Source organism: Silurus aristotelis, assembly GCF_946808225.1.
Source record: "Silurus aristotelis genome assembly, chromosome: 11".
Lineage (NCBI taxonomy): Eukaryota > Metazoa > Chordata > Actinopteri > Siluriformes > Siluridae > Silurus > Silurus aristotelis.
Window position 1 is genome coordinate 20,791,386 of NC_139584.1, and position 16,750 is coordinate 20,808,135.

Here is a 16,750-nt window from a genome sequence, read left to right on the forward strand (position 1 = left end):
GAGTTAGCATACATCTAGGCTACTTTAGTGTAAGAAACAGTAGATGATCAGCTGATTTGCTAAAGCCATTGTTTACAAGAAAATCTGTGGTATCTTGGGTGTGAGTTTAACACTGTGCACCAAATTTCAAATTTAGACAAATTCAACTGTAAAACTACAGATAGCATGTACTGTATGGGCAGGAAGCAATGTGTAACATAAAAGGCTTGTCTAGTTCTGTTTGGAATAAATGCAAACATATTTTATTAATACAAAATAAATGTATGGGAATATTTCAGTCTGGTTATGAGCGGAGCTTGTATGATCACTGATCATTTGATCTGATCTTGTATTCGTGTTGTTTACTAATGATGTGGTAAAGAAGTGATTTGCAGGGTCTGGTAGTTAAGGTCATTAAATTTGACCTCCTGATTCTTAGCCGTGTGCTGAATTGTGATGGTGTGGCGGGACAGTGAGAAGATCAGCACAGTGGAGATCCCAGCGGGCAAAATACATTTGCTAGAAGACCTTCCTTCAGGAAACGATGTCAAAAAGTATTATGAGTTCAATATTGGTTTCAGTTTACTCTTCTTATAGCAATAATTGTGATGTTATAGTTATGGTTTCTGTACAGATTCTGAACATTTTTCACTGCACCTTTATTTATTTGTTGTACATACATTTACATATTTACCTGCACTTGTCAGTTTGCACAATGCTACAATTTGCACTTCTGGCAGATGCTTAACTGCATTGCGTTGATGTGTACCTGTACTGTCAATGAAGTTGTACCTATCTATCTTTCTATGAATGTTACAGAATATCAAAATGTGTTGCAACACCATAATTTGAGTGTGTGTGTGTGTGTGTGTGTGTGTCTGTGTATGTGTATGTTTTTATTCTGCAGGGTATATAAAGGGGTAGCATCTGTCTACTGTCATACTTCAGCTTCTCAGCAAAACAGGGACATATTAAAAAAAAAAATAAAAAAAAAAAAAACCCAAAATGGTGGTTTGAAATAATTTCAGTTTAAGATATTATGACAGCTTATACACTGGTAGAGGGAAAATAGTGGTTTTATAGTAAAACGACAGGTTTTTACTGCAAGAATAATGGACAAGTGTCTGTTCAGCTGTCATTAGTATTATGTGCCTTTTTATAAATAAGGCAACAATATGTTGAGTTAAATTAACATTAAGTATTTTTGGTTCATCTTAAACAATTATATATATTCTCCAAAAGTAAATATAACAAAAACATTGTTGGCCAAAGATATATTTTAAATAAATTCATACTCGTCCTTAGAGATGGGAAATGATGAAGTACAAATACTTTGTTACTGTACTTAAGTAGATTTGTCTGGTATCAGTACTTTACTTCACTATTTATATTTCAGACACTTTTTTACTTTCACTCATTACAATTTTAACACAAGTATCTGTACTTTATACTTCTTACATTTTCAAACCAGGCGCTGTTTACTTTAGTTTTAATCTATTTGTTGACTTGATCAATATTTTTTCTTCTCATCGTGCGCTGTTTTCAGCCCATTAACCTATTTCTTGTCATTGCGTGGCTTTTTCAATCCACTACTGGGTATCATTTCCTGGCTTCACACACCACAGACGTTGACTAGCTTACGAAGCAAACAATGAGCAAGACAAAAGGCAACAAGAAGTCTGGGGTTAAAGTGGATGAGACAGAGGGAGTCAGTGATGTAAACATGACTAAGAACAAAGACATTTCTGATCATCTGATCATCTGATCATCATCATCTTTTCTCTGCTTGTGTTCTACATGGTGGATGTTCAGCCTGGATACATTCATTAGATAACAAAATTTGAAACTTTCATATTAATATATTAATATGATGTGAGGTCCAGTTACCAGCGTGACACAAAAACAGGTAGTAGTAATAGTTAATTCTTACTTACAGTGAGGAAAATAAGTATTTGAATACCCTGCTATTTTGCAAGTTCTCCCACTTAGAAATCATGGAGGGGTCTGAAATTGTCATCGTAGGTGCATGTCCACTGTGAGAGACATAATCTAAAAAAATAATCCAGATATCACAATGTATGATTTTTTAACAATTTATTTGTATGATACAGCTGCAAATAAGTATTTGAACACCTGAGAAAGTCAATGTTAATATTTGGTGCAGTAGCCTTTGTTTGCAATTACAGAGGTCAAACGTTTCCTGTAGTTTTTCACCAGGTTTGCACACACTGCAGGAGGGATTTTGGCCCACTCCTCCACACAGATCTTCTCTAGATCAGTCAGGTTTCTGGCCTGTCACTGAGAAACACGGAGTTTGAGCTCCCTCCAAAGATTCTCTATTGGGTTTAGGTCTGGAGACTGGCTAGGCCATGCCAGAACCTTGATATGCTTCTTACAGAGCCACTCCTTGGTTATCCTGGCTGTGTGCTTCGGGTCATTGTCATGTTGGAAGACCCAGCCTCGACCCATCTTCAATGCTCTAACTGAGGGAAGGAAGTTGTTCCCCAAAATCTCGCAATACATGGCCCCTGTCATCCTCTCCTTAATACAGTGCAGTCGCCCTGTCCCATGTGCAGAAAAACACCCCCAAAGCATGATGCTACCACCCCCATGCTTCACAGTATTGTGTTCTTGGGATGGTACTAATCATTCTTCTTCCTCCAAACACGTTTAGTGGAATTATGACCCAAAAGTTCTATTTTGGTCTCATCTGACCACATGACTTTCTCCCATGACTCCACTGGATCATCCAAATGGTCAATGGCAAAGTTAAGACGTGCCTGGACATGTGCTGGTTTAAGCAGGGGAACCTTCCGTGCCATGCATGATTTCAAACCATGACGTCTTAGTGTATTACCAACAGTAACCTTGGAAACGGTGGTCCCAGCTTTTTTCAGGTCATTGACCTGCTCCTCCCGTGTAGTTCTGGGCTGATTTCTCACCTTCCTTAGGATCATTGAGACCCCATGAGGTGAGATCTTGCATGGAGCCCCAGTCCAAGGGAGATTGACAGTCATGTTTAGCTTCTTCCATTTTCTAATAATTGCTCCAACAGTGGACCTTTTTTCATCAAGCTGCTTGGCAATTTCCCCGTAGCCCTTTCCAGCCTTGTGGAGGTATACAATTTTGTCTCTAGTGTCTTTGGACAGCTCTTTGGTCTTGGCCATGTTAGTAGTTGGATTCTTACTGATTGTATGGGGTGGACAGGTGTCTTTCTGCAGCTAACGACCTCAAACAGGTGCATCTAATTTAGGATAATAAATGTAGTGGAGGTGGACATTTTAAAGGCAGACTAACAGGTCTTTGAGGGTCAGAATTCTAGCTGATAGACAGGTGTTCAAATACTTATTTGCAGCTGTATCATACAAATAAATAGTTAAAAAAGAGATTTAGATTATGTCTCTCACAGTGGACATGCACCTACGATGACAATTTCAGACCAGTCCATGATTTTTAAGTGGGAGAACTTGTAAATTAGCAGGGTGTTCAAATACTTATTTTCCTCACTGTAAGTACATGTCAACTTTTTTACTTTAACTTGAAAAATTGGTCAGTACTTTTGCCAGAGTCTTTTAAAACATAAGTATCTGTACTTAAATGAAGGATGTGTGCACTTTTGCCATCTCTGTTCGTCCTTGTAGTGTAATACCGTTGTTCTTTTCGGGTTCCATGGGATATACATTTCAGGTTGCACATATCAGAAGAAAAAACTTCTTCCATTACCATGTGGGAAACCGAAGAAATGGATTGTTGCTGACCACAACTCCGCTAATGGATGTAGAAAACACACAGAAGCTATTAAAACCACCATTAAACACATTGTATAAAAAAGTTTTTTCCCCTACTAAACCCGTTATGTTGGCTGAAAATAGATGAGATGAAGATGAAGCCATTTTGCAACTTCAGCAATTCAACTTAATATCTCTCTATGCAAAGTTACTTTTCTTTTACTGTAATGTAATAGGAAACAATACTACACTATAGGTTTGTGTACACGTGACCATAAGATTTGTATGTGCTTTTTAAACTTCCCACTCCACGTGGAGATCTGTGCTCATTCAGCCACAAGGGTGATAATAAAATGAGGTACTGATGTAGGGTGAGGAAGCCTGGAGTGCAGTCAGCGTTCCAGTTTATCTTAAAGGTGTTCAATAGAGTTGAGGTCAGAGGTCTGTTGCAGGCAAATCAAGATCAGATGTCTTCTCATTGTAATGTATTTAATAGTGATTTCACTGTCGATATTTTCCATTTGGTATAGTAACTATGAATAGCCTGTCAGTTAAGGTAATGAGGCTACAAATGGCTGCTGTGCATTCTCCCCTTTCCAAGTCCCCTCGAGATTCTACCTGAAATTCAGTAGTCTGGTGTTAATAACCACCAGGATGCAAGTGAATTATTATGCAGAAGAGGTGTGAATATTTTATCATATGTTTGATATGTTTATAACAAAGCATTAGGTTGATATACATTATCAATTGAGTCAACTATGGTTAACTTCTACTTAAAAGCCTAACAAACTACTTGGTGAAACAATGTCTCCATTATTACACTGTATGACCAAAATAATGGACTCTTAGGGATTGAACATCCATTCCACTGTGGGCAGTAATATTTATTGAAATGTTTCTCCTTTGCTGCAATAACAGGCTCCACTCTTCTGAGAAGGCTTTCAACTAGATGGAATGTGGTTGTGGCCATTTGTGTCCATTCAGCTTCAAATGAACAAGAAGTAAAGCAGTTAAGTCAGACAAAAAGCCCTGGTTTGCATTTATTGTTTAGATTCAGATTCAAAACTACTGCCAACCTGCTGCTGTGGGGTTCTTAAGCAAGACTATTAAACTTCCCTGCCTACAAAACACCATAATGGTTCACCCTGCTTTTTTAACCCATACCCCCAAATAAGCTAGGGTATGTCAATAAATTAAAAGTAAATACTTTTTGTCCATTTGCTTTTAAGTCAGAGTTCTGTACAGACCACTACTTTTGTATTCCTCACTTTGTGCACAGTCAGATTAAATTCACCATAATGGCCAGTTTGCCTTCCAATTAAAGAAACTAATAATTATTGATTATTTATTCCATACAAAGACAATTGTGCATTTCTTTGTATCAACCATTTAGGGAAATCACATATATTGTGAAAGCGACATGTCCACATCATTTTTGATCATATTGTATTTTATCAAAGCAAATGATGTGGTGAAGACATTCAAAATGTTTCATATTATAGCTCCAACAAAGCAGTTTCCATCAAACCTCATCTCCAGCACATCACATTTTTACTCTGATTAGCACCAAGTTCCTATTTTCCAGAATCTTATAGTAAAGCTTTTGTTGCCATTTGTCCCATAGTCTTGTTTCAAGTTGAGCATATTTTTGCCTTGTATCTTCTGTTTAGGTGACATTTCCTGTGCTTATGATTTTAGATGTCATTTAGCAATTCATACGATAAAAATCTGCACTTGCATATGCCTTTTCTACAAAACCCTGACAATCATTCCAGTGGTGTTACTAAAGTGTGCTAAAACACTATAACAGTTTGACATTCTCAAAATCTGTCGTCAGCATATGGCAACTAATTCACACCAACAGGATCATCTGATTCACTGAATTAATGATTCAGCTTAATTTATCTGCCAGCACCTTTCTTACTCTGAGCTCCTGCTACCGTGTTATGGAACAGAATATTATTTGAAGGTTTATTAGTATTACTCGTATCTTTAATTATCCTGATCATGGTCATGGAGGATCCAGAGCCAATCCTGGAAACACTGCTTGTGATTTAGCAATTCATCTGAATAGTTATATCAGTCCATGCGCACACACATACATACACATCATACGCTCGTTCACAACGAGCAGCAACTGAGCAATCCAAACATGGGGAGAACATGCACAGCTCCACACAGTCCAAACACCACTTAGATGTGAGGCAGTATTATTCTGACACAGTAACTTTTTCTTTGACTTTTCAGTTCAACACACACACACACACACACACACACACACACACATACACACATACACACACACTGCTCTGCATGTTCAGCTCTCTCTTTCAAAGCTTTTGTTTCTCCTGCTTTTATCCTTTTTGTTGCTCAGTCCAACAGAGAGCAGTCATTAGTACAATTACACACAAGCATTTGATGCTTACCAGTCGTGGCTGATGTACAGCAGGGGGCACGTCTCTCCTTCCACCACCTGGTATGATATGGACCCCTGCCCCCTGTCCAAAACATCTGTCTGCATTATAAAAGGGAGGGAAAAGTCTGGGTAATGGTACAATGCCACAGATGGCAACTTCAGAAAAGCGTGTTGGCATGACTTCATAAAGTGGACCGAATCGGGCGCTCTCTTTTTAGTGAGATCAGTAAGGAGACTGGTGACATCCAAATAATTAATAATAGGCTATATTAATTAATTTATAATTAAATGGCTCTAACATAAGATAATGGCTATCTAGCCCCAGAAACTGTATTGCCTTTTTGGTCTTTGTTCTTGGGCAGGCTTCAATCACTGCCATCCTATCAGTTTGGGGATGCACCTGCTCATGGTCCAAGTGTATCCAATCATATACTTTTTTGGTGTTTGCTATGAGTCACAGCCATCTCAGCAATCTCAGGACTGTACTTAGATGTTGGAAATACCGCTGCAAATTATGACTATGGATACTGATATAATCTTAATATGTTGCATTGTACGCAGGCAGAGTATTCAGTCTATTGTGGGAGCTCCAAACAACCCAAGAGGAAGGGTTACAATTTGATGTACCCCAAAGTGAGTGGGAAATGCCTTTTTATTTTATCCCTTTATTAAAGCATGTGACTGGTGAATAATCAGGCACATACCTGCAATAAAAGCCAGCTAACAGCAAAATCTTTCTTATCACCTTTTATGTCTTGAGTCTTGTTCTGTCTTATTCATTTTAAAACTTAAATAGGAACTGAAAAGCCAGATATCACGCTTGCATACTTTTTTTGGATTTGCCATGAGTCACACTCATCTCATCTCATCAAATTGACTCAATTTGTGCAATTTTGCTCTCAGGTCAAAGACACCCTAAATTTCATTTTCACCATTAGAAGGTTTTTTTTCTCAATTTTCATTAATAATGTCTAGCACACCACATGGCTTATGGCCATATAATAATTCAAAAGGGGAATACCCATTAAAAGCTTGTGGGACCTCTTGCACTGCCAATAATAGGTGCTTGAGCCACTTGTCCCAATTACGTACATCATCGCGAACAAACTTCCAAATCATATTTTTGAGTATTTGATTAATCTGCTTCACTAATCTGTTTGTGAAAGATAAACACTCATGTGGATTGATTTAATGCAGTAATTTGTACAGCTTGTGCAGTATATGTTATAAAAAAAGCAGTGCCTTGGTCAGACAGGATACGAAGATAATATGAAAAAGTGTCTCTGCAACATTTCCCACTGAAATGCTCACTGGTTACATGTATCAGGATCTTTTTTTTTTTTTACCCCAAAATTAAATAGAAGTGATTGCGAACAGACTTTCATGCATGTCTGCATGCATACACATTAACGTTAGACGGTGTGCAGCTCCCAAAGCCTCAAAGTGAACCGGTTTTGGTAAACTGAGGTCTAATTACAGCCCAATTTCAAGAAAAGCAGGGTATGTACCCTTTTAAATACTCAACCCAACTTGATCGGGGCCAGCTTGTGGCATGTCAGGGATCTGGACCAGTAACCCACTTCATCAAATGGCATTGGTCATGGTGATGCCTGGGTTTCCCACAATCCCAGCAGACTGGCCTAGGCTTCCCTTCTGCATTTGTGATGCGAAGATCACTCACCTGTGTGGGAGAAAGAACAGACACAGAGGAGTTAAAAGAGGGCCTGAAATCTGGCCCCATGAGCAGAGAGAGTGAAGGAGAGCAAGGAAGGGGCAGCAGTGTGGAGAGCTCAGTGGCTTAGGGAGGAAGAAATGGGAGGCAGGTGACAGGTTATAGATCAAAAGGACTGACTTAGCTTTTGCCACAGCCATATTTTGTGTTTTACAACATACATACTGTCATGTCAAAATAAAAATGCACCCTATATAAATTCTTGTCTTTTTAGATATCATGGTTTTACATAAAATTAGGTAAACACAACCTCAGCTGAACAACACCACGTCATATTACACTGCCTTATTTATTTTAAGAAAAAAATAAAAATAATAAATCCAAATAGGAGAAAACCAATTTGTGATATTACACCTTATGTTTCAAAAGCTTTTAGAGAACCCCCTTTAGCAGTAGAAACTAGAAATAATCTTGTTCTGTTTGACTATCTGTCTCTTACATCAAGCTCATTCTTCTTTACAACGTTTCTTCACTTCACTGAGGTTTATTGGCACAGCTCTCTTAAGGCATATCATTTAAGTTATGGTCTGGACTTTGACAGGGTCATTTGCTGTTGCTTCTGATAATTGTGCTGTTGCATGAAACAATTTTGGCCAATCTGTAGCTGTTAGATGGATGGACTCACATTTGACTATAAAATGCACTGGTATACAGAAGTGTTCATGGCCACCTCAATAACTACAAGTTGCCAAGGAACTGTGGCAGCAAAACAAGTCCAAATCATCATCATCCACTACCATGCTTGATGGTTGGTATGAGGAATTTGTGCTGATATTCTCTGTTTGTTTTTTGTTAAATGTAGTGATGTGCATTATAGACAAATGTCTCCACTTTGGTCACATACGTTCAGAGGGCATTTTTCCAGAAATCTTGGCAGGACAGCTTAGGTTTTCAATGCTCTATTTTAGAGAGAAGAGGCTTTTTTCTGGCAACCCATCCAAAAAGTCATACACGTTCAGTCGTTTTTTTTCATTGTACTGTTATGAATTTAAACATTTAACACACTAACTTAAGCCTGTAGAGTGCACAGTCTGATTTTTGGGTGAATATTTTGGGAAGATTGCCAAGTGTCTTGATTTATGAATAATGTAGACTTATGAATAATGTTCCCTGCTGTAGAATGATGGTCTTTAAATATTTTGGAAATGGCCCTGTAGCCCTTCCCAGATTAATTGGTTGCAGCAAATGCTTCTCTGAGATAGTTGCTGATGTCTGTCCTCCTTGGCACACACCTGAATGCTCCAAATTCTAATAAAAAAAAAAAAAAATAAATATATATATATATATATATATATATATATATATATATATATATATATATATATATATATATATATATATATATATATATATTTTTTTTTTTTTTTTTTTTAATTAGAATTTGGAGCATTCAGGTGGTCACACTTACTGATGATTAATTAATTATGAACATTGTTTTAGCAGCAAGTGGCTACTACTTAATGTGTTCTTAGTTTTTTACACTTTCCTTTGTATTTTGGCTTTATTTTTTTTAATAAATAATGAGAGTGTAACATGTCACTTGTTGCATTTACCTAATTTTAAGAGCTGCTAAGGACAAGATGATTTTTAGCATGCCCTGATAACATAAAACCATAGAGATCAAAATAGGCTTAATATCTTATCATGTTTACTTCTCTCTTTTTATTTTAAATATATGTTTCTTTGCAAAGCACTGCATTGCAGCTATGTAAAAAATGAAAGTTAAATGTTCTGAACTATACTGTATATTAAAGTGGATTAAGACCTAATATATACTGTATATAATATATTATGTCTAGTAATTCTCTAGTAAAAATGCTGTGGATTATTATAGTAACTGCAAAACCTAAATATTTTACAAAAGTCTGCTTAATGTATAATTTAATTTCTTACTGGATTCATAAATTATTTCATATGCGAAACAGTTAACATAGAAAATAGTTAATACCACCTGAAAATCCAGACCAAAACACAAGATCTAGACCTTTAGTGGAGTTTCAGTGTTGGGAGGCAGTTGTTTTGTATTCATGGTTATGATTTATGCTTCATAATTGCATCAGTGCTTCACTGTTCATCATAAACCTTGGATATTTTGTACTTGCACAGGCCTTGCCCCTTATGATCCTGATTATTTTGAATATGCTCACTTCACCTTGCAGTGTCCTGCAATACTAATTTAGCATTTTTATTTGTTATATTGACTTGCATGGTCTTTACGTCATTATAAATAAATTGGACTGTAATTTATTTTGTTTGCACTCTTTCACACTTCAGCTTTCACACAAATTCAAAGAGGTTGCTTCTGTATATAACACTTTTATATAATTTACATATTTTATAGCATTTATATTTTATAGCATAGCATTTATAATATGTTTAAATGCTGTATTATATTATATTTTATATTTTATATAATGCACATTTTCATATATTGTAGTATGGCAACATGTGTTAAATTAAGAATTCTGCCCGATATAGTATTGTGATTCATTTACATCTATGTTAAATAAAATGTAATAAATAGTTATATGAGAGAAACACAGAGAGAGAGAGAGAGAGAGAGAGAGAGAGAGAGAGAGAGAGAGAGAGAGAGAGAGAGAGAGAGAGAGAGAGAGGTACATGTAAATGACCTGCATTAAACTGAATGCATGCAACTGTAACAGTGTTACTATAGTAACAATTGTGCATTAATATAAAATGATGATTACACTGACTGAAATTACCTCTGCATTCAACGGTTGATTGCACACTTTCCAGCCAAACAGAATCAAATACAGAACTGATACATACAGTATATATGTACATACCGTGAGTTTTAAGAGTCTGAAAGAATTAGTTAATATGTTCTATTGGCATTTGTTTTCAGTTTAAACATTATTTACAGCAACTTACAAACTTACATGAAATATTTACATGAATTACATAATTTCTTAGTATTTACTTAATTCCTTACTTCATATATATATATATATATATATATATATATATATATATATATATATATATATATATATATATATATATATATATATATATATAAACACACACACACACACACACACACACACACACACACACACACACACACACACACACACACACACACACACACAAATATATACAGTTTTGACCCAACTGTATATTTTACAACCAAATGCTGATATTTATACAGAACTGCACTTTTGCACTTTTTTATAGCTTCTAGGACTTTACAATGGTGTTTGTTGTTTTGTAATTGTAACTAATTATCACTAACTAATGATATTCTTTTTGATTTCACCTGTTTGCACCAGAACAGCAGATGGCTTTAGCATTATTTATTTCTAAATCTTCTTCTTCTTTCAGGGGATCCACAGCAAATCATCCATCTCCATACTATTCTGTCCTCTACATCTGCCTTTTTCAAACCGACTACCTGCATGTCTTCACTTTCCACATCCATAAACCTCTTTTGTGTTTCTCTTTTCGTCCTGCCTGGTGGCTCCATCAAAAGCATTCTCCTACCGATATTCCCCATGTCATTCAACCATCTCATTTGAGCCTCTCTCAATTTGTCCCCGAAACGTCCTTCATGCGCTGTCCCTCTAATAAACTCTATCACTCCCAATGAAAATCTCAACATCTTCAGCTCTGCTACCTCCAGCTCCACTTCCTGTCTTCTAGTCAATGCCACTATCTCGAAACCATACAGCAGCATGTCTCACCACAGTCCTATAAACTTTCCCTTTAACTCTTGCAGATTCCCTTCTATCACAAATCACTCCTGCCACTCTTCTCCACCCACTCCACCCTGCCTGCACTCTTTTCTTCACTTTTCTAACACACTCTCTATTACTATGCACTGTTGACCCCTGGTACCTGAACTCCTCCACCTTCTCCACCTCTTCTCCCTGCAACCTCACCACTCCACTGCCCTCTCTCTCATTCACACTCATGTACTGTCTTACATCTACTGACTTTCATATTATTAGTTCAAAATAAATGTAGCTAAAAAAATAAATTTGCCTTCTGATCTGGTATTATATTATTTGGTATTACATATTATTATAATATTAATTCTAATTATATTTATTTAAATTCCAGATTGTACACTTCAAAAATGTGTTAAAGTTTAGATTCATGCAAACGTATGCAAGGACCTATATAGTGACCTCAACAAAAATATTTGTATTTTTTTGTTAGAATATGTCTACACTGATATGCAGTGTCATTTATCTCAAGCTTTATGTCCTAGTAATAAAACCTTGAATGGTGAATTTTAACATTTAGTATCATTTAGTGTTGTTTTTTTCTTGTCAGTCTTTTTTCAAATAATGCTTATCCACCTTGCTCTGGAGAGGTCTGGTATTGATTGTTGTCTCTTCCTCTATGTCTCAGTGATAGGCAGTTTTCGAAGTTCGGTCAGTCATTCCCTGGTGCTGGAGCTTGGAGAAACTGTCCAAATCCTGGAGAAATGTGATGGTAAACCTACATTCAATCTATTTATCAATAGATTTTTATGAGTACGAGTTAAAAAACGTGGTTAAATGTGATTGTTATTATTATTTTTTTTTAGGCTGGTACAGAGGATTTTCTACCAAAAGACCAACAGTTAAGGTGAGATTGCTTTATTCTGATTTAAGGTTAAAGAATAACAAATTATTTGACAGGATTTGTAAGGAAATTTGTAAGGAAATGTCCATGTAAGGAAAGCTTTCCATACTGAATCCCAACCAACCCCTTTTGGGATTGTAAAAAAAAAAAAAAAAGATGTGCATACAACTTGCTTGCAAAAAGAACCAAGTAGCCTAGCAACCTGGTACCGCTTTTGTAATCTGACTAAAGAATCTGTCCAGAATGGGTTTGACATTCAATATTACTTATTATTATGGATTAGCACTAAAAGACAAATGAACTAAACGAACATGTTCAAATGGTTTAACTTTGGAACCATAGCTGTGTGAGAATAAATAATGCTAAATGATGACATCGCCTACAATGACCAAGCATTTAAGCATGCAGTATCTACTGTTTATACTAGAGTAATTTAAGGCAAACAAGTCTATTAATGTTTACAGACTTTGGGTATTTGGGCACAGTCAAGATGTTAATGTGTCAATCATATACAATTCCTGTGTGAGAATATGACCCATAAATACAATGTTAGCTAGCTTGTTTCTTAATGTAGATATTTGCTGAGTTATTTGCTTTTGTTAAAGTTTGTTAAATACTTTGTTAGCAACTCACTTGACTGATTTCATAGTTAATTATCACATTCAAGTTTGTCAGAGCAACTATTACTCCTAGTTGACTGTAAACATAAATCATATTTGTCAGCTAGAAAAGGTGCCTGATTTGATGGAATATGGTACAAAGGAATGTGTTTGTGAAAAATTTTCTTATTGTGACATTTTAGACAAATTACCAAACACACATAAGTTCTAATTAAAACTATAAACTCCTGTTATGTTTTTGCAACCGTTTGACGTGTTTTGCCATCAAGATGAAGTGCATCTCTCAGGGGTCGACAAGTAAAGACAATAAGTGACAATGAAATAGAAACAAATGAAACGTGCATAAACAGACTGACGTACACCACGCCAACTTATGCCGCTCTGTATCTCCCACTCTTCTTTGGCTCCTTCTCTCTCTCTCTCTCTCTCTCAGTCATATCTCTTACTCCCCCTCATCCTCATGGGATGCCTAAATAAGCTCATATTTACTCATGAAAAAATGATCATGCTCAAGAGAGATGCACAGAGAAAAAGTTGAAAAAAAAGAAGAAGAAATCTGCCCTGTAATTTCTCTCGGGTGAGGGTGTACAGTAAACCTCTCGGGTAAATTATTAAAGATACTTGTGTCCATGTTACATAATGTACACTTGCTGATTTACTCAGAATACTATATTTTTACATCCATTCTTTGTCTTATCAGGGCATTTTTCCAGCCAACTATGTGCACTTAAAAAAAGCTACAGTTACCAACAGAGGGTAAGTGATTGATTTGAGAATTCATTATAACTGCATGCTATCATCAGTAACTGAAAATATGAGAGCAATAAACTCCATGATGAATGACCTTCAGGAATTCAAGTAACTTTAAATGGCTCAGCACTCTGAAAACGTTAGCATGGATTTAAAAAAGCCTGTATGCGTATGCATTGTATTTCAGGCAGTGTGAGACGGTGGTCCCTCTTGAGGATCCCATTATCACTGAGTGCACCAGCACGCTGCAGGAATGGGGAGTGTTGTGGAAACAGCTTTATGTGGTACAGATTTCTATGGCTACTCTGAAGTCCGTTATTTGTGTCTTGGATCCCACATGTGTACATTTTATTGCGTGCACGTATCCACACGTGCGTGTATGTGAGAGTGTGGGTGGATTCAGTCTGGAGAAACCACAGTTGTCCTGGTAACAGTGAATTGTGTAATTTCTCTCTACTCAGTTTAAGCAGAAAGTGGGCCTTGGGCAATGCTTTTATAAAGCAACTGCATTTTAAGCACGGTTAATGCACTGTCCTGGTCTCTCTTGCTCTCTTTTTTATGGTAATTCCTAAGAAAAGAAATGCATAGGAGTTATGGTTTATGTCACAATACATTTCAGCTATGAATGTAACTAAAAAAAGAATACATTATCCAGGTTGAACAGCTAGCATATTCTAAACATACAGTATAGAAATACTAATACAAATACAAGTTTGTACAATATTTCTATGCAAAATATCATGAAATTCATAAAAGTAATATACATTTATTTCTTAAACTGTCACTATGAGATTATGATCTGAAGATACTGCTATTTGTTTTTTTGTTTTTTTTGTTTTTTTTCTGAATGAAAAATTACAGTATTTTCCAGCAGTCATGGGTTAATTTCTTAATTTCCAATGGGACACTGGTAAAAATGAACATCACAACCAGTTTAAATCAGGATACATATATATAGATAGATATAGTTAGATATTTCAATCACTTAACAGATAGATAAAGTCATGTGAAAATGAAATTACATCCTTTTTAATTCTATTTTGATTTATGTATCAGGACATAATAAAAATCATCTTGTCCTCAGTAGGTCTAAGTTTTAGATAAATAGAACCTCAGATGAACTGCGCAAGAGATATTTCACTGTCATTATTTATTGTTACAAATTTAAGCCAAAGTGGAGAGACCATGTATGGGAAAACTAAGTAAATCTTAATATTCAACATCTTGTAGAACTCCCTTTAGCTCCTTTCACGTGATTGTGTGAGGAATTTTGACTAACTCTTCTTTACAACTTTGCTTTGAGTGGCCCATTGTAACACCTTAATTCTGTAGCATTTTAGCCCTTTCCTTCCAAACGAACCATAATTGTTTTAGCTTTTTCTAATTGTACTGTCATGAATTTTAACATTTACCATGCTAATTGAGGCTTGTAGCCTTAGATGTAACTCTTGAGATTATTGCAATTAATAAGAGTATTAAGTAATTAAATATTGCATAGTCTGACATTAATGTCCACTCCTGGGAAGATTGTCAACTGTCTTGAATGTTTTCCATTCGTGAAATAATGGATTTAAATTGTTTGTAAATCACCTAATAACCTTTCCCAGTTTGATTAGTTGCAGCATTTGCTTTTAAAGAGTTAGTCACATGTGCTCATGCTCAAATTAAACAAGGGCATTTAATTAGCAGCACATGGATGTTACTGGAAGCAGTAAAGGTGTTTTCAGTTTATCACACGTTTTATTTTATTTTGACACTGTGTAATATGTCATGTGTCATTTGTTCATCTGAGGTTGTATTTTACTCATTTTAAGAGCTGCTAAGAACCAGATGATTTTTATGCTCTGATATGTAAAACCATAGAATTTAAAAAGGGTGTATCTTTATTTTCACAAGACTGTCTATAGATAACTACTTTTTTTGTGTTACACCTATGATATCAACATTTTAGTGCCCCTTTCCTTTTTTATCCAGGGTGTGTAGCTTTAAAATGAAGGAAGGCTTATAATAAAAATGGTATTATGTCATTAGGTCAGCTGTTTCTAAATTAAATGAAAATCAGTCATTCTTTTCAAAAGTATCTTACTAACAATTAAGATTAATTGGTAAATGTTTCATTCGTCTTATCCTTAATGTTGTGCATCCTGAATTTGACACTTAATAATTCAGTTCTAGTGTTTTTACATTAACCTCTGATCAGAGTCTTTTGATTAAACAGAAACACAGGGTGGAGCTCTTCCAGAAACTGAGGCATGTGATGAACGAGCTGATGGACCTGCGGCGTCAGCTGATCTTGGGTCACATGACTCAGGAACAGAGCCGGGAGGTCAAGCGCCACATCACTCTGCGCCTGGACTGGGGCAATGAGTAAGATCTTTACCAAGCAAACTCTTTTAACTCTCTGCTCTCACTTATATGTTCTGTTGTTTTCTGTCCATGTATTAAGCTGTGATATTATGATCTTGAATGATCGTGTAACTGTATAAACAGTCATATGTCAGGAACACTATTCTGAAGAATTGTTATGTGTAGTTCCTACAATCCAGTTCCACAAAATTATTATTTTTTAATTAGAACAAAAAAAAGTGGAACATAAATTCAATGTAATTCAATTTATTTTTATTTGTATAGCACTTTTAACAATGAACATTGTCTCAAAGCAGCTTTACACAGATAATGTGATGATTAAAAGCGAATATGTTCTTTATAAGTAAGTTTGTCCCTGATGAGTAAGCCGGTGGCGACTGTGGCAAGGAAAACTCCCCGAGATGGCATAAGGAAGAAACCTTGAGAGGAACCAGACTCAAGAGGGAACCCATCCTCATCTGGGTTGCACCGAATGTCCATTTTGAGCAGATATACGATGTTGCGGGGTACAGTGATGATGATCAGAAGCGAAAAGTAGTCCTGAGTCAGTGTAGCAGACTGTTGA

General features: G+C 36.0%; 1 protein-coding gene across 1 annotated transcript in view; it reads left to right on the forward strand.

Moving 5' to 3' along the window:
- The window catches only part of LOC310733267 (dedicator of cytokinesis protein 3-like), a 77,694-nt gene that overhangs the window by 4,185 nt on the left and 56,759 nt on the right, over positions 1-16,750 (forward strand). Inside the window, exons 2-6 of the mRNA XM_083554336.1 lie at positions 12,233-12,316; positions 12,411-12,451; positions 13,769-13,824; positions 14,006-14,102; positions 16,037-16,185. Of these exons, the coding sequence (XP_083410462.1) occupies positions 12,233-12,316; positions 12,411-12,451; positions 13,769-13,824; positions 14,006-14,102; positions 16,037-16,185 (427 nt within the window). The remainder of the gene's footprint in view (positions 1-12,232; positions 12,317-12,410; positions 12,452-13,768; positions 13,825-14,005; positions 14,103-16,036; positions 16,186-16,750) is intronic.